This window comes from Cryptococcus depauperatus, chromosome 1 (assembly GCF_001720195.1).
Source record: "Cryptococcus depauperatus CBS 7841 chromosome 1, complete sequence".
NCBI classification, from domain to species: Eukaryota; Fungi; Basidiomycota; class Tremellomycetes; order Tremellales; family Cryptococcaceae; genus Cryptococcus; species Cryptococcus depauperatus.
This window is the reverse complement of record NC_089468.1, coordinates 2,091,525-2,113,708: the sequence shown is the minus strand read 5'-3', so window position 1 is coordinate 2,113,708 and position 22,184 is coordinate 2,091,525. Positions and strand designations below refer to the sequence as shown.

The following is a 22,184-nucleotide window of genomic DNA, read 5'->3' as shown; positions in this document are numbered from 1 at the left end:
GACATGGTAAATCCCAATGGCATTGAATCAGCTCAATTACTTTATGGTTTTTGAAATTTACTGGCAAAATACTTCAACTTTCTGATAGTATGCTATTTCAACCATTCACAGATAGTTATCTTTTACTGAAGCAAACTGATCAAAACCAGAGCAGATCTCAGATTTTGAACATAAAACTTGTTCTATTCACATACGTATGATGCCAATACGCGAGTTGGATGGCAACTTTACAGATGTCTCGACTTGTTTGACAAATTTCTCGTTTATCTCTCAGTGTTTCATAGTTTTTGCAGAGAATCACCATCGTGGTCGAGTTAGACAAACCGGCGGATAATGGACAGTTTACAAACAAAATGTTCTTAGGACTGTCTTGTTCCAAATGTTTTCAGTCGATATTCTTTTGACAACAAATATCAATGCATGCTAATGTAAAGTTTGAAAACATCTGTCATCGAAATCTCCTTCTATCTTGTCATACCTTTTATATCTCCTTTCCAGATGCTTGGAAACCCCATTGACATTGACTTAGTCGTCGACTTTCATTTCATTGCCAGGCCCGGCATAATAATGATTCGTTGTGGTCATAAGCACGGGGGGCGCTACAACATCAATCGGTACGTCTGCTAATTTCTTGACCCAATCACCATCTTGTTCAAACACATAAGTCATTCCACCAGTCAACTGGGTTGGTTTAGGATTCTTCTCGTTTTTGTAAACAATATCGTCAATGTATTTCCAGATTTCATCCATGTTTGCTGGAGGTTTGAGCATGTCGTTGATCTCTGAGGAAACTGTACGATAGATTAAGATAGCCAACGCTATAGCGGCTACTTTTTTGCTCACTGCCAAATTTAAATAGTTAGTTTTGAAAAGACTGATGAAATGGCACTTACGAAAGGAAATAATAACAATGACGCTCAAAATTTGAATATCTCTAATTCTTCTCTTCCAGAGGGCTTCTTGTGCTTCTCGTTTCATGCTCGCCTGGACTCGCTTCATCAACACCTCTTCATCAGGAATAGGAGGCGCTGGTAATTGCGGCCGATTGAAGTGTCCCTGTTTATAATCAAACGAGTTCTCTTTAGACAACTAACGATCACATACCACATGAGGCGCGTTGCCCCCCTCCCACCACAGTTCATCCTTGATAGCAGCGTCGGGTCTCGTTTTACCAAGGGGAAAAGGGAATAGCTGAGGCTGAGCAAATTTAGTAGTGAGAAAAGCAGACGGATGCGCCTTCATATTTGCCTTAACCTTTGTTAGCTCCAGGAGCTTCATTAATGAATGATAAGATACATACCCAGAGATCTTGACGAGGTTTTCTGCTGGCTATTAGCTTTGCAAACCTTGCTTTTGCCGAGTCTGGATCATCAGGCTTGGGAAGTTTGGCAAGTTCCCTATTGTAGCCATAATAGATGACTGACGTATAAGCTACATAGCAACTATCCAATGGTGAGCTCGTTCTAGCACACAATCCAGAAACGAGAGCGCTCAAGGCAGGGATGAAGAAAGACATTCTACTTACCCCACAGCTATCATGGTGAGAGTACTAAAGATTCGATAGAAAGGGATGATTTCAAGAGGAAGAGGAGATGCAGCCATAACTAATGTGATTGAGATATTGTCAATACTGATTCGGTGAGTCTTATCATTGAAAGGCATGTCTTACGTAGACTCAGAGCAGACATGACTGCGATACATTGAACATATTCGTTAAACTGTAACCTTTTATCAGGTCAGCTAAGAACCACCTCGTCGGCAAGGCTTCAAAACGGCTCAGCTTACGCAGGATGAGGTTGAGGCTTTTTGAGCTCTTCCTTTAATTTCTTCACTCTTTCTTCATAAGATTTGATACTTGAAGAGCCCCTCTGCTTGGCTGCAGCAAGATCTGCTTCTGCTTGTTTCAATTTCTCTCTCAGACTAGGCATGGCAAGAGCTCCATTTCAGTTATTGATTTTCAGTGATGTCTTCAATGATATGATGCAAGGTGTTGGCATCTCCAATATTCATGAAAAGGTTGGACAGATGGGATGAAAGGACAAAGAGGGATGGGTTGAAAGGATGTCTTTTTGATATATGTCTTGAGCGTCGGCATTACGCAACCGTTGACGATCAGAGGTTCAAACATCTGGGAGACTTTTCCCCAAACTGCCTATATATCTTGCCATATAGTGGATGGGAAAATGACTTGACGAGTACAAAACCTAAGCTATCTCAATTAGCAATGTCTCTATCTTTTGATATCCAAACTTTGGATTACGATTGCTGGTACATTTAAAAACTTAGTCATTTTATCAGCTTATCCTTACTTTTTTCTTATATATATATATCTATTAAAGTACTCTTGTAATAACTGTGAAAACCAAAACAATAGCCATAATGATGGCCGACGGGCATTCAAAAATGCCCACGTCACCACTTTTTTTTTACTTTATCAAAATCAGCATCAAAAGAGTTAAGATTCATTATTCATCTCCTTTCAACTTTGTCTTCCATTCATTCTGCAAGTTGTGAAAGCTGCATTGGTTATATGCTGTAGCAGGACAGTTATGGGATGATGACTTTTGTTTGTATGACTGGACAAGATGGCAAGACCATATAGCGACAGCATGGAAAAAAAGCGCAAACGTTTCTCTGGAGATAGGTGTCTGGACATGATACCATTATGCTGTATGTTGATTTGAGGTGCTCAAACGCCTCAGCTAACTTTTTATTCTAGTCAGCTACATGATCCTGATTACTACGTGGCTGTTGTTTACCTTGTTCATTTCTTTCGGTGAAACACTCATCAAGCACCGAGAGGTCGGGAGGTTCCTTATGCAGTCCGTCAAGTTCTTCCATCCATCTGTATGAAGGATACTAATATCGTTTGACGCAGGGTGGTGCTATATCATACGTTGCTGTTTCTCACTCTTGCATCTCTCATTTCTACGTCTCTCCGTTCGCCGGGTACACCAGACCAAACTCTTGCCCCATCACTTCCAGCCACCATTTCAACAGTAAACTCATCCCAGTCACTAGCGAGAAAACCTTTTCCCCTGTCGCTTAATCGAGAGCAGCAGGGTGCGGTAGAAGATGGCACTGAACATCTCGATGAAGATAATGTTCCACTTCGCTTCCTTCGCAATACTCAGTGGGTGAAAACGCGAACTACAAAAGAACGTCCTTCTCCCCTTCCCCTTTCTTCGACCAGAAACCAATCAAAATTCCGTTCTGGCCCGCGATCTACTCCATTCCAATCGCCCGAGACTTCCTTGTCGGAATACTCATCTTTTCCTCTTAGTGCAACGCCACATGATCTAAAGTCTGCCAGAGTAGCCAGAAATGATGTTGTAAAGGATATACTGCCAGAGTACCAAGAAGAATCAGAGAAGAACGAAGGGCTGGAGAACGATCCATTGATATCCTCAACTGCTTCGGGATCTGGTGGAAAAAGTTTAATGGCGAAAAAAAGTACTGGTGGGGCAAGGTGGTGTAAGAAATGTGAGGGCTGGAAGCCCGATAGATGTCACCATTGCAAATATTGTGAGACATGTGTCCTAAAAAGTGCATAAGTAATCATCAAACAATCTATTTCATGGTGCTGACAACAGATTTAGTGGACCACCATTGTCCGTGGGTCGGCACTTGTGTTGGGTATCGAAATTGTAAATCAGACAGGAGCCTATCAAACCCTAGATGCTGAATACATTGCTGAAACTTTATAGATAAATCATTTCTTCTTTTTGTCACCTATGGCACACTTCTTGCCGTCTTCATTACATCACAAGCTGGATACGAAATCTACCGCTCATTTCAAGCTCCTGACGATGCGATCTCTCAGCAACCTCCTCTCGCTAACAGTACCGCTACTCTTTCCCCAGAAAACAGGATAGAGACTGGGAGCTGGTCAGTACGTGCAAACGATTGATTGTAGGTTGGCAACTCTGACAATGGTTAGGATGAATTGGGACTTGGTCCCGCAGTTTGCATAATGTTAACAATCATGGGATCTTTTATAACTCTTTCTGTTGGCGGATTAGCCTGTTTTCATTGGTGGCTTGCTTCGTGCGTCCTTTTCGTTCATATTCTTTGGTGACACTAACTGATGATATTGCAGCCATAACATGACAACTCTTGAAAACATCACTCATTCCTATCCCACAGCTTTACTCGACATTCCTTTGTCACCGTCAGAAGAGGGTGTTATTCTGTCTCCTTTTGGCCAAAAAACAGAGTGGAAACCTGACCACAAGTTGACCCGCCGTGAACGCCTCCACCTTCGATACGAAGCTCAGGAAATCAATGTTTATGACCTCGGTGTTTGTCGTAATCTACGAGAGCTATTTTTTGGAGAAGATATCGTGAATATCCTGAATGTAGGAAAAGCACTCTGGCCAGGATGTCGTCCAAGATCACAAATGTAAGAAAATAACTTTTTTTTTCGCATAGTACTGACTCACTTGTAGTTACGACAAACAAGCAGGCCACTTTCATTCATATGATCCTTCGTCTTTGGCTAAACTAAAGGAGCTAACCTTAGAATTGAGGTATGGCGTGATAAAAGACGGAGCAGAAATACGCAACAACGTTGAAGATGACAGCCAAAGTGAAGATGAGAGCTCAGATGAGAGCTCAGATGGAAATGATGAATTTTCGCTGGCAGACGACGAACTTGATCCCGAAAGCAAGTCACCTCAGTACGGGAAAGGAGCAAAAAGAGTTGGGGGCGTTGATTGGTTTGAAGTCAAAAGTGGCTCAGATTCTTAAATTATACCTCTAGTCTCTTCAAGAATTTTCGGAAGGATGCTGCTGTTGCAGGGGATTTTTAAAAACTAGAAAAACATATTAACTTAGTGAAATATCATGTAACTGCATTTGCATAAACAGATTTGAGCAGTAACCCCTACATCCATCCCCAATACTCATTCCAAAATCCAGGCAATTCGGTTCCTCTCAATTTCGCAAATTTCTTCCTTGCTAACCATCTCCAATATCTAATAATTGTTACTAGACAACATGCCACGATGAAAATTCCCACCACAATCCCGGCGAAGAAATTGAAAGGCGCAACGGAATCATTAGGTTCACGTTGACGAGTATTATGCGGGACGTTGACGTTTGTAGAGAAGAGGCCTAAGATGAACGCTTAGCTATCGTGATTGAAAGTAGGGAATAGACAAGCAACGATCAATGAAACTCACTTATGATGAATTGCATAGGCAGCACGCCAATAGTTACTGTAGAAAGCGCCAAAATGGCCTGATCCGTTCTGCCTCTTGTGAATGCGAAGGAAACGTTAAGATGCGACATATAAGATGTTTGGCAATGTGAGAGGATGTATTCATAGTGGTGAAGAGATGTTTGCAATAACAAGATATGATCTGCAGTGATGTTTAGAAAGGCCAAGAACAACTTCGTAACAGCAAAAAAATAGATACCTTCAACATCCCCAATATAAGCTTCAACATTCTTTCCTTCTTCTTTTGTTCTCTTTCTCAATTGACCTACTACCGCGCCTTTACTGCTTAGTAGCCTACCTAAACCCGTCACTAGTTTTCTCATGTCTGTAATATTCCTTAGCATTGTTGACCGATCAAAAACCATTTTTGGTGCCTGCTCATGTTTGCGTCTCACAGCAGTAGAAGTAGGCAAAAAGAAAAGCGTTAAGTATTTCAATGGAAGAGGCAAACAACGTGGGATTGGGAGGAAAGAAAGTAGGCGGTCAATGAAAGACGAGATCTTTTGGTATTTGCGATACAAACGCCGTAGGGTCAAATTTGCTTGTCCTTTTTCATCATCCTCTTCGCCTTTATTCAATGCCGCATTGTCCATCCCCAACACTCTTTCGTCATGTAAAGATAATATGTCATTTCTAACAACTTCTGAAGAGGCTGTTGCGCGTTTTAAGTTTCGCATGGGATCGATTGTCAGACTGTCGATATCGTCTACTGCCCCATCCACATATCCTATCATTGGGAAGAATGCGTCTACAATAGAGTCAAGAAGGCCATGTGCAATCCAAACGGGCGAATGTATTGGATTGGTAGACGGAAGGTGTGAGGAGAGGATACGAGACAGGACACGATGGGTATGTTTTGATATATCTTCAAAATGAAACTATACTTGCTTCAGAATTGTCCTTCAGCGAAAAAAAATGAAACACTTCAATGAAACGTGGGATTAAAAGGGAAGTATGGTAAAGGGCTCAACTTACGCTAAGAAGTCCATCAGCAAAAACAACAAGATAGACGTTTACACCGCCGACGCCTATGCCTTCCAAGCCTTCTTTTCCCGGCCGATCCTCGACAATTTCGACCTTCCCACCCATCTTCCCCACATCCTTTCCTTGCTGACGCCCCATTCCCCATCCTCGTCGGCGCTCTTCTTTCTTACCCTCCGATAGCTCCTCTTGTGTTGTTGACCCATAAAGTGCTTTCTCGCTCATCTTCAAATCGTCCAAAGAAGCAGTTGAAGACGAAGGTGAACGGTCGCTTTCTTTAGCGGGCAGAGAAGAGTCTGGTGTATACTTGAAATATCCCTCATCCAAAGCTCGAATTACTAGGAAATAATAACCCAGTTTGTCAAACCTGTCAAGTTTCTCTCTAGGGTCTTGCTGAAGAACATCTTCCAACGTTAAAGGATGCAAGCTTAACAGCTGAGTGATGATAGTCAATCTTGATTTGGTAGTGAGGATAAGAGAACTACGCTTACCTGGCCAATGTCCCGTAGATCCTCCCATGTGGGACAGGATACATCAAGCCACCAACACCCTTTATCGTCTTCTGCCATTATTCTTGAATTCGCCTTATAACTAGCTCCGTCAGATGAATCACATTCCCTGTAATTTGGAGTTCCACATCTTGAGTCTGCGGTACTGTGGGCCGTCAGTCCAAGCGTTGAAATTGATGGATTTTGCGAATGGTTGAGAAAATTAGAGACAGATTTTGGCTGAAACTGCATCTCGCTATCTGATCGAAGGGTGTAAACACGAGATGGCAAAGACAGATGAGGTGGAAGTGGGGGATTTGCAAAAGAGGTTCCATAATTGAGTTGTCGTGTACGCCCAGGTGCCGACCCTCCTCTTGTGACGGGCACCTCGCCCCCCTTAGTAGACAACGTAGGAAGAGTTGTATCAAACAGAGTATGGCTCGATATTGGACGAATAGAACGTATTTTTTCAAGTACTCTAGGCAACGAAGGGGTAACAATTACTTGACTTGGGGAGAACTTGTGTTCTCCAAACTTGAAGCTGTTATCGCCATCGACTGTCATTTTCCTCTGAAAACCAGAATCTGATACTCTTTCATCTGCTAAAGATAGCGAGAACGTCTGAGAGCTTATGTCTTGCTCCGGCCAACTGCTGACGGGTAAAAGCAAAGTAAACTCTCGTTTCTTGGGATGGATTTCGCGTTTAAGATGTTCTATCGGAAGCGAGGTTTGACGAGAGAGATTAGATATTGTTTTGCTAAGACGCGAACCGGACCTTTTCTTACGACGGCATCGGCCTGGTGTATGTGGCTGGCAATCATTCTCACTATCTGAAGCACTCGAAGCCTCAGAAGAGATGGATCCGTGGCGTAAACCTAGAGCTTCTCCAACACGTCCAATAACAGCTCTTGCTCGATCCAAATTACCGCTTCCCCAGGACCATTCAGAGGACGAAGAGGCCGTTGATCTTGTTCCGAGAGAAATGGCATCTTCATAGTTTTGAGTGAACGGTAGCGTTGGGTCTCTCACTGCTCCTCGGTATAAATCTCCTTCAAGGGTATAATAACCAAGTTTGGAGGGTCCAGCGACAGGAGGAATCGAGGTCGGTTCTTGGTTATACCTTGGTTTGGTCCTTCTTTTCTTTAATTGCAATGGAGTCAATAGTTCCGCAAACTCTGGCTGGGCCGGATTAACGACAACATCGTTTGTATTCAATATTGACGAGAGTAACGGAGGAACAGGTGTGAGCGGAAATGGCGGATGATTGGCTGCCTGACGATGAGCGTGCCGTTGAGAAGAGGTTGCGTGGTCTATGGCAGAGACGGTTGGTGTGTTTGAGTCTAGCATGATGTATAACTAGACGAGGGATTCATGTGTGGATAGACATGTCTAGAGCGGCAAGCTGGCCGCTGTTTCGTATACGTCTCGGCATCCGGTGGTTATAGTGGACGTACAGACGGTGCTGCCAGAATATCAGTTGGAGTGTGTTATAGTATTAAATACAGAATATGTATTGAGAGAGATTTTTTTATTTTTTTTAAGAAAAAGAATCTTTTTTTAGCCAGACATTTGATCCCGTTAATTTCAATTCTGAAACAAGTCAATTAGTACAAACGTGCGTAAAGTTTTAATAGTGTTTGGCAAGAAAAGTCAAACCATTTTGTTATTTGTATTTATTCTTTATAATTCTATTTCTCGTCGTATACAACATCAATGTTATACTGTAAATGCTGTAGCCTTACCAGCCCAACGCACCAAGCATTGAAACCCACGTCTTGTCCACCAAACTGCTCTCCCAGACTTGGACTTCATTTTACTATGAGACCAAGAGTCAAAATTTCGTCTTGTTCAACTACTGGGAGCTCATAGAGCGATAACTCGGCTCTGTCGTATCTTTGCGGCTTAAATGAATGTTGTGTCAATGTTTGGAAGGTATGTAAAGTGTTTATCCTTGGGAATGTCTTGGGTATAGGTGCAAAGTTCAAGAGTATAAGAATGTCAACAAGGAATATGGAAAGGCAGAAGGATAGAATACTCGCAAAGCTAGACAAATTCAAGCAACGAACAAAAGCGAGAGAAGGTGTTCAAGATAGAAGGAAGGGCAGCTGATTTGGAGCTGTTGTGTTACAAGCTGAGCGTAATGGATACAGAAGGTATATTCTTGAGGAAAAAAACTTGTGGCTTGCAGAGTACGATACTATATTTCGTCAAGAGTTTACCAGAAAACGCAATTAAGCATCAAGTATTTCAATTTCAATCTTTTGTATGACTACTTCGCAATAATATCAGGTGAATACATCCTACTGACTTGTCGACTACAAAACGTCCAAAACACTATGGCTTTTGATTACAAGTCAGAAAGTTTGGATATGCGCGGGAAAACAGATGGAATTATCACTCTTGTAAAAAGTAGTATCACTGCAGCTTCTGCCATCAACGGTAAATAGAGGGCCATATGATGTTTGAAGAAACACTCTCTAAAAGTCGCCAGACAAAAGGTTATTACTGTGTTGACAGCTGTCAAAAGACTTATCTAGATTAGAGTTAATCTCTCTCCGAGCTAGAATGGAGCTGTTCTCACTGACCAAAGCTCTATTGAACTTGAGACTATTGGCATTGTCGAATGGTCAATTCTATTGTTCAAACAAGTAACGTTGCTTCATGTAACCAGCCAGGAATGTCGAGGAGCAGCATCCTGGTAGCCTAGAGACTGGGTACCATACCATTTCTCGCTTCTGTGCTGCAAGATCAAACAGCCATGAAATCAAAGAGCTGTTATCAAGTCTATGGTCAAAACGGATTCTGAGATGCAAGTAAAACAAGTCTTGACCAAAAGCTTGCGAAGAGTCACAATAGTTGAACCTGTGATGAGTTAAAAGACTTTGTGTAATGTCAAAGCTAAACCCATCGAGGCCGTCTTGAGCACCCTACTATGGTAGCTGTCATAAATGGAGAAGGCAATGACACCGCCTGAATAATTACAAGCAGAATCAGGCGGCATGGAATACAGAATACCATCAACAGGATGATAGACGATATCTAAGTGAAAGAGAGATTGTAGCAATTCAAGCCATGCATACACGACATGGTTTCATAGACTGGCTTGCCAGGGTTTAGTGTATATGGTTTTGGGAGCACAGAATCTATGGATGGCGAGTGATATATCAGAAAGTAGAATATAGGTAATTAGAAAAACGCAGCAGTGTTTGATAACTTCCTTCTGGGATGAGTAAACGGCAGTTTATTCATGACAAAAGATGGGAAAAGGTGTGGCTGCTAACGCTCTTGGAGAAAAGAGCTTGGTAAGATAGGAGAGAAGGGCAAAGGAGATCTGCCGTGCCATTCAACTGTGAATATTCACGGCATGGCTTATCGCCGTTGGCTGGAGGTCACCAGTAAGGTTTCCTCAACAACACCCTCCAAGGCAAGATAGTATTGGGTGCGAGGAGACCTCCAATCCCTGCAACCCGGCCCTATTAAAATGCTTTCCTTCGTTCAGGCTGACGACATTGCTCCTCTTCGCCTGTGCTCTCGCTTAAAGTTGCCATATAGCTTGGGTCCAAACGCAACAATGACTCAGATATCTCGGTCGCAAGAGCCTCACGCATTTCTCGAAGACGGACGACTTCTCGTTGATTCCCAGGCCAGATTGAGATAAATAATGGACGAAGAGATCTGAGTGAGACTTGAGTTTATATGATATCTAGACTGAACAGGCTCATGAGACTCACTTTGCAACGTCCATTCCCGCTTCTCCAAATTTTAAGCTTGCAATAGCCCATCCAGGTAAACACAAGAAAATGACCAACGGAGTCCAGTGTCGATACTCGGGAAAGATATCGTATTTGTAAGCAAAGAATGTAGCAAGAATCGAGTAAAAAATATAGAGAAGAGGAGTGACCGCAAGTGAAACAAGGACTTTCCATGTGGCTAGGACATCACGAGCCTGAATCTTAACAGTTGACGCAGCTAATGCCTCTGAGGTAGCATGAGCAAGAGAAACGAAAAGGAATGTTTACCAACCTTTTGCCTTTTTAATAGAGATGACCTTGGCAAGAATGAATATAGGCGCATGCAGTATTGTTCCCGGCAAAGCCAAAACCGACCACCAGAGCAGCAGCCCAGTTCTGTAAATCAGGAGCAACAAGCTTTTGACGCTTTTGTTCGATGCCCTCTCCACCTGATGATCCGCAATTCCCATGTCCCGTAAAAGACGATTATAAGCAATGACTTTATGACGAAGGTCTATAATTTGAGGTTCATCTTTGTATGTAAGATAGCCTTCCATAATACGCTTGGAAAGCTCAACGACTTGCCCGAGGGTGAGATGTTGTCCTGGAACCCGATATAAACGACGAGCAGCTTGGATGACCTACATACAATTAGCACCAAGTCTTGTTCAGCACGCACCAATTACTCACCTGCATCGTTTCCCAATCAGGTGCGCGAAGAGTCACAGCTCTCAGTCCATCATGAACTTGCTCTAGAAGCTTTCCACATGCGTCTCTTTTCTGATCTTTACCCTGTTTATACAGTTCAACCAAATCCTTGTCGACAGATATGGGTGACCCAAATTCGATGACAGCCCTTGAACGGAACTTGTGAGCATGAAAGTATGAAAGACCAACAGGAACAAGTTTGACGTCGAGTTCAGGATTTTGGGCCATAGAACCAAGCGCCATGATTGAGAAACCAGCCTTAAGAGGAAGGAAGTCGGTGCGATCGTGGGAGCCGCCTTCAGGAAATACGCCGATGCAACCGCCTTCATTCAAACGTTGGAAACATGCGCCATAAGTTTCATCCTGCTCCACATGTGGCAAAACTTTGTATTCCAGACCTTCATTTCGTTCGATCTCGTTACCGATACTCGGAGGGGCTTTCACTTCGGTGCTGCCGTCTTTATTTGGTACGACGAAGTCGCTTTTGAGGCGAACTTCAGTGTCCGAAATGACTTCTTCGACTGATGCAGAAGCATAGCCAGTTGACTTTGAGAGCATGATTTGAGAACGAGGCTTGAGCTGAGCCGTAAATTTTGTATCAATGCCCGTAACCTTCAGGGGGTCAGAGCTTGATAAAACGATCTGACCTTTGCCGGCGACGGCATAATCCGCTGCTCTTGCAACGGGGACTTGATACTTTAGTTTACTTGCTAGATGACCAAAGCATATCAGGCTTACTAGAGTCCATAATTCGAGCTACTGCTCCAATGAATTTACGATTCATGCTCTGAACATTGTCAACAAAATATCCCCAAATACACTTTATCAGATAAAAGCTTACTTTTGCCGCTGTAAGTACTGCCACGCGCCGTCCTGCTTCTTTCCTGACCTCTGAGAAGAGGAGCAGAGGATCCAAGAATTGGTTTGCATGTGGCCCACAGATGAACAAGACGGGGCCTTCGCGAGGGATATTAAACGCTCCACGGGGCCTGTACTTGTCAGCGTCACAATAAGCTAACCATAGCTCGCATACCTAATCTCTCGAAAAAAGATGTTTATGACAATTCTCCAAAAGAGAAGGACCAGATCATCTGTGATAAGATAGTAAGTATGGACGGTTCGTGGATGATCCTTGGAACGTAGATAAGATAAATGACAATCTCGATTACGTACATGCTAAACCAGCCGCCATGCTGAAATAAGAGATGCTAATGCTTGATAAGAATTATATCGAGCTTTCAGAGTTGTAACAGAATCCTTCAGAGTTCCCAAACCCTGTTCCCCACAAAATCGAGTTCACCTTGTCCTGGTAAGGATGAAAGGTTCTCCAAAAAAAAAAGGTCTCGTTGTAGCTGCTGTTTCTTCTACTTCAGCTAGAGGCCGACAAGAAAACAAAAAGTAAAAGATCCCTTTATAAGAGAATAAAAGAAGAAGAAAAGGGTGGCTTATGGCTTTTGGAAGAAACCTGCTGCCATTTTAGAAAGGCAGAGTTTGGTCACGTGACTTAATTATTTTTACCCAAAAATCATCAGCACAAGAATGTCAACTTTTGACTCTTATTTGTCAACAACCAAGATACAGACAATGTTGATGCTGAGAGGGATATCGAGAGTGTTGGGAGTCTCGGCTGAAGCGACTATGGGAATGAGAGAGTATCGCAGCCTGACTGGTCCAGCAACTTCACCCACGCTACAGCGAGAGGGTCAAAAATTCATAAAAGCATCGTCGTCGAAGAGCAAGCATGGTGTCTACCAGTTAAAAGAAAATCCCAAGCAAGGGAAAAGCTCAAGACAGCGGTCTCTTGGACTACACTCTTCCAAGCTCAAGCACGCAGATCGTTTCAAGTCGAGGGACGAAAATGCTTGGACGACATCTATTCGTCTACGGCGGTGGATGGACAAGCATGAAGGGCCTCTAGGCAATACAGAAACAGAAGAAGTCACCAGAATTGTGACGGAATCACCGAATTACATGCTAAATGCACCAGTATGGAATATGCTTATTGGCTACATGGGCAGATTGAAGAAATTTGATCTGATGTGGAGTTTGTATAATCAGGTCGGTTTGCGTTTTCAAAGCAACTCGGTAATAGCTGATTATCAGGCAAGATGAAGAAACGTCAATTTGCTCCTACAGCCCGAACATATTCTACAATACTCAATGCCTACTCTGGCATTGCTCACTCTGGGCAAAATCCTAGTTTCACATTTGCAGAGCCTTCCGCGCGTACTCTTTCACGGGCGACGATCGTGTATCGACAATCTCAAGAATATATGAAGCAAGCATCAGAATACGCTAAAGATATATCGCCACAGCAATTTGATGATTTGGGGGTCTCTCGGCCAGGGGTCAAACTTGAGCAGGAAAAGATTGCATTGACAAACCGATCAGACATTGAGTCAGAGATTGACATCTATCCAACAAACGCATATCTCAAGTTTCTCAGTCGACATGGAAAATGGTCGAAGATGCAAGATGTTTTTTTATCGCTAGACAAAAATGGGCCTCTTTCACCCGATGTTGTCACCTATACTACCATGTTTTCGACGCTCTATCACATTGATCGATTTGCTGAAAAGACGTCAGAAGAAACGGCTCAGACATTGCAAATTGGTCCAACGGCGAGAGGGCTTTGGGATCAATGTGTGAGACAATTTGCAAGAGGAAATGACAAAAATAGGCGTATTGACAATGAGCTGGTGTCCCAATACATCAGGTGTATCTTGAGAGGCCGGCCGGAGGACCAACAGCACGCTCTTTACGTTATAGAGCAAATCTGGGCCCTCCCTGCACCAAATGTTGCTCATCCTGCAAAACCTGTACACCTCTCCCCGCCATTATTAAAACCTGGCTCTGTAGCCCTTTCAAAGCTTCCCATCAACGTTAAATCAGCCACTACACTCATTGCCTCGTTGTACGCTGCTAATCTTTCTACCTGGGCAGAACACTATACCCGTCTTATCCTCACCAACACCTCTCTTTCATCTGAACTCGACAGAGGTTTTCTCAAGACGGCCACTATAGCACTTTCCGGCTCTGGTGGAAAGACTTGATACCAGTCTTCGACAAATCGGAAAAGTGTTTGCGATTATCGAAGACAGAGAGCTTGATTATGGAGGAACTAGTCAAATAAATATGAGCTGTGTGAACGAGCGTCGATTCTTGATCTCTATTCTTCGTTGAGCGAATACGATTTGCAGAGCTATCGCTCAACGGAGGCTTCCCAATGGCCCTGCCATTGTTCTACTATCAAGTCGTGTCGGCCCGTTCCTTACCACACTTGCATTCCTGATAACTCATGATCTCAGGAAAGAGGTCTAAATGCATAATGAAATTGCATCTTTTACTTTTCACCGTTGTGTACACTTTGCAAGCTTTCTCCATCCAAGTATCAGATTCACCTCGCCGGGCCGATTGTCCTGCATTTAATACACCTTGCTTCCATAACCTTACACCATATACTTCCATCTTGACCGAAAATCACATTGTCATGAAAAACTCAATCCCGGTCGAAGCTTTCTATAAAAAGTTGGAGACTACAACTTACAAGCAAGTGTAGCCACCGTCAACAACAATTTCAGCGCCAGTAGTGTACTTAGAAGAGTCTGAAGCAAGGTAGATGACAGCACCCTTGAGGTCTGAAGGATCAGCCATTCGACCCATGGGAATTCGGTTAAGCCATTCGTCTCTGAGGACAGGGTTGTTGTCCAGGATGACCTTGGTCAAGTTGGTCAAGACGTAACCTAGACAGACACATGTCAGTGTTTGCCTTGAGAATAAGCGTAGATATAGATACCGGGAGAAAGAGAATTGACTCGAACATTCTTCGAGGCCCATTCAACAGCGAGTGAACGAGCCATGTGTCGAACAGCAGCCTTGGAAAAGTTGTAGGGTGTTTGGGGCTGAGGAACATTGACGATCTGCATTTATAATATCAGATACAGCCTGACCGAAATGTATGTAAACTCACGCTACCAGACATGGAACCAACAAGAGTAATAGAGCCGCCTTCCGGCATGAGTTTGGCCGCCTCGAGCGCGCAGTACCAAGTGCCCATAACGTTGATATCCAACAGCTTCTTGATCTTTTCGGTAGGGTACTCGTGAGCGACAAAGTTTTCGACAATACCGGCAGCTGTGACGACGGCGTCAAGTCGACCAAATTGCTCCTTCACACTCTCAAAAGCTTTTTGGACAGATTTCTCGTCCGAGACGTCACAAGCGAGACCAACGGCCTTAATCTCTCCAGGAGCAGCTTCACTGTTCTCAACTATACATGATCAGAACGCATGACAAAGTGATGCCCAAACACTCACCAAACCAGTCGACGAGCTCCTTGGCAGCGCGGTCAACATCTTCCTGTCGGAGGTCAAGAAGAACAATGGCATTGGCACCGCTATAGAACGAAACAATCAGCCCTAAAGTCAAGAAAAATGGCGTTCAAACCCGGCGGATGTCGCCGGATTTCGGCCTACAAGGTAAAACGTGCTATACAGGACGACGCTGATAGAAAAAATCTCAAGACTTACGACTCGACAAATGTACGAGCCATCATGTTACCAAGACCACGGGCAGCACCAGTAACAAGACAGACCTTGCCGTCCATGGAGAAGGAAGCCAAGGTTCGCTTGGTATGCCTTCCAAAGTCGCCGACTTGCATGTCGTGGCCGGGGTGTTTGTCGGTCCATCTCTAAAGTGAGAGTCAGCGAGTGCCACTGGAAACCGTCGAGCGACGTAACCATGAGGCAGAGTAAAAGGCATAGGAATCTCGCGAGTCGTTGTCCGGGGTAATCGTGTGACTCACCTTGGGATGTTCAAAGGTCAAGCTCTCGTCAATGGCAGCAACCTTGGGCTCAATCTCGACCCTGTATTCCTCGTAGCCATCCTCTCCCTTTTTCGGAGCAGCAACGAGAACTGATCTGGAAAAGGCGCGGAGAGGTGTGGCAGCCACGACAGATCGCCTCAAAGGCTGAGCAGCAGATTTGGAGAGGTACCAAGTGGAGCGAGCAAGAAGCATTGTATGTTGGCAAGAATACAAGTAGAAAGACAGACAGACAGACAGATAGAAAGAAGAAGAAGAAGAAAATGAAATGGGAATGGTATCTATATATTTAAATGCTGGATTAAAAAGACTTGTGGGATTTTTTTTGGAAAGGTTCCATAAACGAACTAAGAGATTTGCCGAACTTCGGAATGTGGCCCCGCAAATGGGAGCTTGCTTTTATTTTATTTTCATTTTGACTTTGTTTATGAATTACTTTTATACATTTAACTTTTCATTTGAAAACAACTCTTGTCTATAACAGTGGTTTCAATATACGTCTGGCGGACCCATATCGTTAACACTGGCATTGATGGATTGAGAAGTGACAAGAGGGACTCGGAACAGCCGTAGTGACAGGTGGAGAATATTTTGTTTCAAGAAAGGCTGAGCTTTGTATGCAGGAAGCAATTTGCAGACAAGTGTGATGAGGATTATCAGTCTGGGAGGATGCGGTATGTGGGTGAAAGATGCAAGAGACACGTGTTGATGTGTAGTGGGAGAAGATAGAGAGTTGCTCTGATATCAAGCTGTGATCCAGAATATGCTTAGGATTTGTCCTAGTCACAGTGCAGGTTGAAGATAGTATCGGTATTTCCAGCAAGGACACATTCTACCAAACATGAAACAACAGTTGTGCGATTGACACATTCAAAGCGTAGATGATGAGGAAATTGAAATATTGCATACTACAGTCCTATGAAGAGCAATCGTATAAATCGAAAACGAAGTTTTACACAAGTCAAAAAGAGAAAAAAAGAGCTCAGTAAGTAGCAACACAATAAATCGTTCACCCGGCCTATACCTATAGAAAATCCCAATCAACACAATCAGGCAGCGACCTTTCTGGAAGCGGCCTTCTTCTTTGGAACAGCAGCTTTCTTTGCAGAAACAGCAGTCTTGGCTATGACACGTATTAGATTACGATCTTGGAGCCATGTCTATACTAACCAGCAGGGGTCTTTTTGGAAACAGAAGTCTTTTTGCTTTTTTTATCCGACACGACCTTTTTAGCGACAGGTTTTCTGGCAGGGGCCGTTTTGGTAGGAATCTTTGCGGCGGGCTTAGCAGTTGGCTTGGCTGCAACTTTGGGGGCAGGTTTAGGAGCAGCCCTGGAAGCAGCCTTCGGAGTAGCTTTGGCAGCAGGTTTAGTAGCAGTGGCCTTCTTTGCAATTGGCTTCTTGACGACTGGAGCAGCAGCCTTTTTGACCGGAGCGGATTTGGGGGCCACATTCTCTTTGCCGGCGACAGGTTTCCTTGAAGACTAGATAAGAGTTAGACAATCCTTCTGCAAACGAGAGCTATATACCTTTGGAGCAGCCTTTACACGCCCAGCCATGCCGCTGGGAAGAACAAGCTCGCCCTTTTCAGCGCCCCGTTTAATGGCGTTGGAAAGATTGTTGATGTTGGCGGCAGAGCTCATGTCGAGCTTGTAATTATCCGCGAGGAACCTAGTAATTTGTCAGTGGTATGTAAATAGCCTGCACACATGAAACAGTGTTACTTTTTAATAGTATGTCGAGAGACACCCTTGCGAACATCTTCCTTGTTGGCAATGACACATTCCTATCATAGCACAATGTCAGTTCAAGTCTAATTTACCCTGCTACCGTAAGAGGCAAGTATCCGATAGAGTATAGACCAAGGCATGGCCGATTCATCGATACACTGGACAAGCCAATGGATGAATACGCCAGAGCATCTAGACGTTGCAGAGCGTAAGAAAAAACTTGACAAGTTTGTATTCGCCAAGTGTTGAACTATTCCGCCAACACCAAATGGTACGCTGCGTCATAGTTATCCAAGACCTTGCAAGCTGTGATATTGCTTTCTGTTGGATGCATTGACTGTAGGCGTTCTTCATCCCGCTTTACTCAAAACAGCTTACCCACAATGGATCAAAGTGGTCAAGACCAAAGCGGATGCCAATTCGGGCCCAACGCGAGTCTCAAGATTCCAAACAAAACTCATTGGAAGGTTCAGTAGCTTACCTGGATCATGGAAAGAAAAGTAGGGTGAGTCGTTGGCTTCTTGGCTACAGCAGAAGTAGTTTTCTTGGTAGGAGCCATAGTGAATATTCTTCAATTGTGCTGGGAATAAAGTGGCAAAGGGCTGGATGTTTGATAAATAGCAAACTATCTGTTAGTAGGTGTCTTTTGGCTTGACAGCGCTGTCCCATGGATAGGCAGCTTTATGGCGAAATTAATAAAAATGACTTACCTTGAATATAAGATGATAATTAAAACGAAATGAACATGTAGAGGGAAAAAAAGAAGTGGGTAAAGAGGATTCTGTTATTATATATACGCCGCGCCTAGTTAAGCTGTCGGAAATCAACAAACAAAAAAGGTCCTTTTCATTTCAAACGATTATAATCCTTGTATCCGTCATTTTTAGAGATAAAAAAAATACAGATTCAAGTGCATGCGAGTCATGGCTACAAGATGGTGTAGAAAGGGTACATGCATCAACATAGAGAAAGCTTTGTAAATGTCGTGTTTCTAATATATATCACTGTCGAAACGCCGAAAACGCCGCTGGTAATCTTACCATGTATCCGAACACGCCCCGCTCATTACAGTATCTTGGGGTTTTGGAATTGACTTCGTAGTGCTGTATGAGTACCAAATTGAGCTTCTGAGACAGTTGGTGGTACTTAAGGGAGATATTGACTGAGAGAGAGCTATTCAATCCAAGGCCAATACCTACCATCAATAGTTTGTTATTCCTGTTTTGTTTTAATTCATCTACACAGTGTCCATCGCAAGGAATTTGTATATCTCAAAAGACATAGGTAAGGTAGTAGTTGAACATTAGCTTGCATCGCACCCGAGGCATGGGATTTGATGGCACAGTATGATCCAACTTTCAAGATCAAAAAGGTTGAGTGGTTTAAGAGGGGTATTTTGAAGGTACTGCAACGCTGAGACTTGTTCTAGTCATTCTATAACTACCTGTCATTGAGCCGTCACCTTTAATGTCCCAAAGAACTCCTCTTCTAGCGAGTATCGCTTACATGCCATCATACTCCCTTCAAAGATGGATAGATGTGTCGGATGGGAGAGATAACCACAAAAGACGGAGTAGCATGGTTGAACTGGCGAAAGGTCGCTTCTCACCTGGCGTGCCATTTCTCAAGATAGATCTCGAGTATCCTGGGATCCTCTTTCTCCTAAATTTACCCAGAAACCAACATTTATGCTCTTGCAGTTACGAAATATTCTTTTCAATTTCATCAAGTCTTTTGTCGCAAAGTTTTGTTTGGTTCCGTTTCGTGAACGACCTCCACTCAGGCACATATGAGACGTGCCTACTAGGCACGCGACTTTATCAAGAATAAATGCCACATGTAATCAATAATCAATACAAATCTCGGCGTTATCAAGTGTGGCGGTGAGTCTGTTATTGCCAGGTCTGCTTGATCCATCTTCTTCCGTTACTTTTCATTACAAATGTCAACTTTTGTTCATCTTTCATAGTCTCGGTTCCCGATAAGCAGTCAGCAAAGGTGAACTCGCTCCTGTGGCGACAAAATGCCGTGAAGGGAAAGGTTTTAGGTTATTGGTCAAAGTCGTGGTTACTCTCAAGAGCCACAATGGCACACATATTTCGATGGCTTCCAAGTCCTCGACGCGTTCGCTCTACCACCTGCTTTGCAGCTAAGAACGTGAATAGCCGTCATTCACTCTAGCATCTATCATTTTTTGGTATATTTTGTATAATGACATTGCGATTTACGCCCAATTATACAAGAGTCGTGACTCTTGGCAACTTAAGTATCTACACGAAAAGCTTCCTTAGTTATTAGCACTAGAACACGTTTGCATACGGTGTTGTCCTAGATTGACAGAATCAAATGGGAATAGCGCTTGACGTAGAGCCGAAGAGCATCTGCATGGTAATTGCTCGAGTAAAAGAGAATAAATAGAGGACTCCTTCCAAAAACAGCTCAATCCATATAAAACATCATCCAATATGTTATCACGAGACAAAAGCCATATACACAAAATAGCCTCGGCGAAATTAAGAGAATGTCATGGGTAAAAAGCTAAAGGCGTAGAGAATGTCCAATTACAATACAAAAGAAAACGTGACAGAAAGGCTAGGAGCTATTCCTTGTGTACGTTTCTGTGCCCATCTTCTATTGGCTAATGCTAGCTCCGTGCATGACCATACAGGAATCGGACAATACTTGAAAGCAGTCTTCAGGCAGACTTCACGTTACGGCAAGTTTTCTCACAGAGCAAGCAAGCCCAAACCGGCACCTACCGCACCAACAACGAAGGTCATCCAAGCAGGGAGTATGCTGTCCATACCAACAGGTTGGGCACGTCGAGCACCAGCAGCAGGCGTTTTAGCGGCTGCCTGAGCAGAGGAGAAGATGGCAGAGTTGACATTAGATTGGAATTGGCTATAGGGTTGAATGATGCCGGCTGGAACGTTGGCGGTGGCAACGGTGGGAGCACTGGGTCTCCACAGGTCAGTTGACGCTGCCGATGAGAAACAGTTACCTACACAGTGGTGGGAGCAGTCCACGTATAAACTGTCTGGTAACCGTTGCCAGTGTCGATCCAATAAGTTGTTATCCTCATAGGCCCTTCACTAACAGTGTTGCCGACAACCCTTTCAGCACTGGTGTGTGGTCAGCCAATCGACTATACTTTCAGCAATAACAGACGTACGCGGTAGTGGGTTTCTTTGCATCTTTAGTAGTAGGGTCGGCGTTCCCATTGCCGTCGTCGACGACAGGGGTAACGGCGGCATCCCCGTTGATAGTGCTGAGAGTGGAGGTGACAATAGCACCTCGAGCGTTAGTGGATAATGATAAGACAACAGTGTTCCCCTCCTAATGCGTTTGTCGGTTCAGTATTATGACTGTGAATAAGACTTGATTCTGACTCACCACCGGATCAATGGTAGTGATCAACTTTTGCGCCACAGTAGACGCCAAGAACAAAGTGGCCATGAGGGTCGCAGTATAAAACTTCATCTTGTCTAGCTCTTTTCTCTTCTTTGAGTAGGCCTCAAGAAAAGTAAACTGGTGGCGTCTTAGGAAAAGGCCCCTTGGCTGCTAGCTTTTATGCAGTAATCGTCACTGAGGACTTGTAATGTGGGTGTGGTTGACTGTGGCAGATGCAAACGTCGTCCAGACTAGTCTCAAGACTGCCAGTTGGTGACAAAGCCAAGTTTGGGGAGTGTCGAGGAGGATAAGACTCCGGTATTTGTCAAGCACGGAATAAAATGGAGGTGGAGTGTGTGCTTGCACAAAAGCTAGAGTTTGTATCTTCAATCTTGCGTATAGTAGTCTGACAGAGTAGACTGTGAGCGTAGAAATTTAATAGGCTTTTGAAGAATCAGGCGATAAAAATGGAGATGGAAAGAGTAAAGAAAGAAAAGAAGAATATAAAAGAAAAAGAGGATGGACGACAGCAATTCAGGAAAGTGCGACATATTCTAAATAGATTACAAAATTTTCTAATTGAATAGCGGTGTATTACAAATCTTTTCTAATCGGTGCGGATGCAGGCACAGGGATGCCTCACTAAGTTGTGGATGCTAAATACTATGTAAAAATAGTATATATATATTGTTAAAGTTCTTGATACTGCAAAACTAGCACTGGTCATGCATCGAAATGAAGTACCTCAAGAAATCATATCTAATTATTCAACGTTTATCTATCGTCTTCAAAGCCTATAACCCCGCCGGGTTTCTAAGAATGGCAACTGAGGTGCTTGCACTTACAGCGGACTTTTCTAATGTGGCACTTTTATGTTTTTATGACATTCATCTTTTGTCCCATCTCCTTCTGTTCATTCCTTGGGCATTTTGTCTTTGGTTTTACTGGTATGCCGCTGTTGGAAAACGGAATGAATGGACAAAGCTCTTATTGTGAATGGCAAGCACCGCTGTTACCCTGTCAGGTCGATTCCGTGAGTAGAGATGAACTTGCTGTTTCCTCCGCTCTGCGTATCTAGAGGAATCATATGCCATGGATGCAAATGCAAAAGATCG

The 22,184-nt window shown here is 43.6% G+C and overlaps 8 protein-coding genes across 8 annotated transcripts; 2 read left to right on the top strand and 6 right to left on the bottom strand.

The window, feature by feature from the left end:
* Positions 1–525: 525 nt before the first annotated feature.
* On the bottom strand, positions 526–1,928 carry L203_100814 (uncharacterized protein; the record flags this gene model as incomplete). The annotated part of the gene is made up of 7 exons (XM_066210268.1): positions 526–842; positions 894–1,056; positions 1,105–1,248; positions 1,301–1,442; positions 1,526–1,604; positions 1,670–1,725; positions 1,786–1,928. The coding sequence occupies 7 exons, from the start codon at positions 1,926–1,928 to the stop codon at positions 526–528; spliced, it is 1,044 nt and encodes a 347-aa protein (XP_066066365.1).
* A 681-nt stretch (positions 1,929–2,609) lies between these two features.
* On the top strand, positions 2,610–4,749 carry L203_100813 (uncharacterized protein; the record flags this gene model as incomplete). The annotated part of the gene is made up of 8 exons (XM_066210267.1): positions 2,610–2,670; positions 2,720–2,822; positions 2,879–3,546; positions 3,600–3,647; positions 3,708–3,892; positions 3,941–4,047; positions 4,100–4,402; positions 4,449–4,749. The coding sequence occupies 8 exons, from the start codon at positions 2,610–2,612 to the stop codon at positions 4,747–4,749; spliced, it is 1,776 nt and encodes a 591-aa protein (XP_066066364.1).
* A 136-nt stretch (positions 4,750–4,885) lies between these two features.
* L203_100812 (uncharacterized protein) lies at positions 4,886–8,037 on the bottom strand (the record flags this gene model as incomplete). Its single annotated transcript, XM_066210266.1, has 5 exons — positions 4,886–5,115; positions 5,184–5,363; positions 5,421–6,099; positions 6,197–6,637; positions 6,694–8,037. The coding sequence occupies 5 exons, from the start codon at positions 8,035–8,037 to the stop codon at positions 4,886–4,888; spliced, it is 2,874 nt and encodes a 957-aa protein (XP_066066363.1).
* Positions 8,038–10,166: 2,129 nt separating this feature from the next.
* On the bottom strand, positions 10,167–12,321 carry L203_100811 (uncharacterized protein; the record flags this gene model as incomplete). Its single annotated transcript, XM_066210265.1, has 8 exons — positions 10,167–10,365; positions 10,422–10,668; positions 10,714–11,062; positions 11,112–11,818; positions 11,868–11,916; positions 11,971–12,118; positions 12,163–12,220; positions 12,303–12,321. 8 exons carry the CDS (start codon positions 12,319–12,321, stop codon positions 10,167–10,169), a joined length of 1,776 nt encoding a protein of 591 aa, XP_066066362.1.
* A 392-nt stretch (positions 12,322–12,713) lies between these two features.
* Positions 12,714–14,182, top strand: L203_100810 (uncharacterized protein; the record flags this gene model as incomplete). Its single annotated transcript, XM_066210264.1, has 2 exons — positions 12,714–13,187; positions 13,238–14,182. 2 exons carry the CDS (start codon positions 12,714–12,716, stop codon positions 14,180–14,182), a joined length of 1,419 nt encoding a protein of 472 aa, XP_066066361.1.
* A 490-nt stretch (positions 14,183–14,672) lies between these two features.
* L203_100809 (uncharacterized protein) lies at positions 14,673–16,145 on the bottom strand (the record flags this gene model as incomplete). The annotated part of the gene is made up of 6 exons (XM_066210263.1): positions 14,673–14,872; positions 14,926–15,049; positions 15,100–15,398; positions 15,445–15,524; positions 15,658–15,818; positions 15,933–16,145. 6 exons carry the CDS (start codon positions 16,143–16,145, stop codon positions 14,673–14,675), a joined length of 1,077 nt encoding a protein of 358 aa, XP_066066360.1.
* Positions 16,146–16,999: 854 nt separating this feature from the next.
* On the bottom strand, positions 17,000–18,238 carry L203_100808 (uncharacterized protein; the record flags this gene model as incomplete). The annotated part of the gene is made up of 5 exons (XM_066210262.1): positions 17,000–17,073; positions 17,121–17,433; positions 17,479–17,620; positions 17,674–17,735; positions 18,161–18,238. The coding sequence occupies 5 exons, from the start codon at positions 18,236–18,238 to the stop codon at positions 17,000–17,002; spliced, it is 669 nt and encodes a 222-aa protein (XP_066066359.1).
* Positions 18,239–20,405: 2,167 nt separating this feature from the next.
* On the bottom strand, positions 20,406–21,159 carry L203_100807 (uncharacterized protein; the record flags this gene model as incomplete). Its single annotated transcript, XM_066210261.1, has 4 exons — positions 20,406–20,634; positions 20,685–20,801; positions 20,852–21,015; positions 21,073–21,159. The coding sequence occupies 4 exons, from the start codon at positions 21,157–21,159 to the stop codon at positions 20,406–20,408; spliced, it is 597 nt and encodes a 198-aa protein (XP_066066358.1).
* Positions 21,160–22,184: the final 1,025 nt, after the last annotated feature.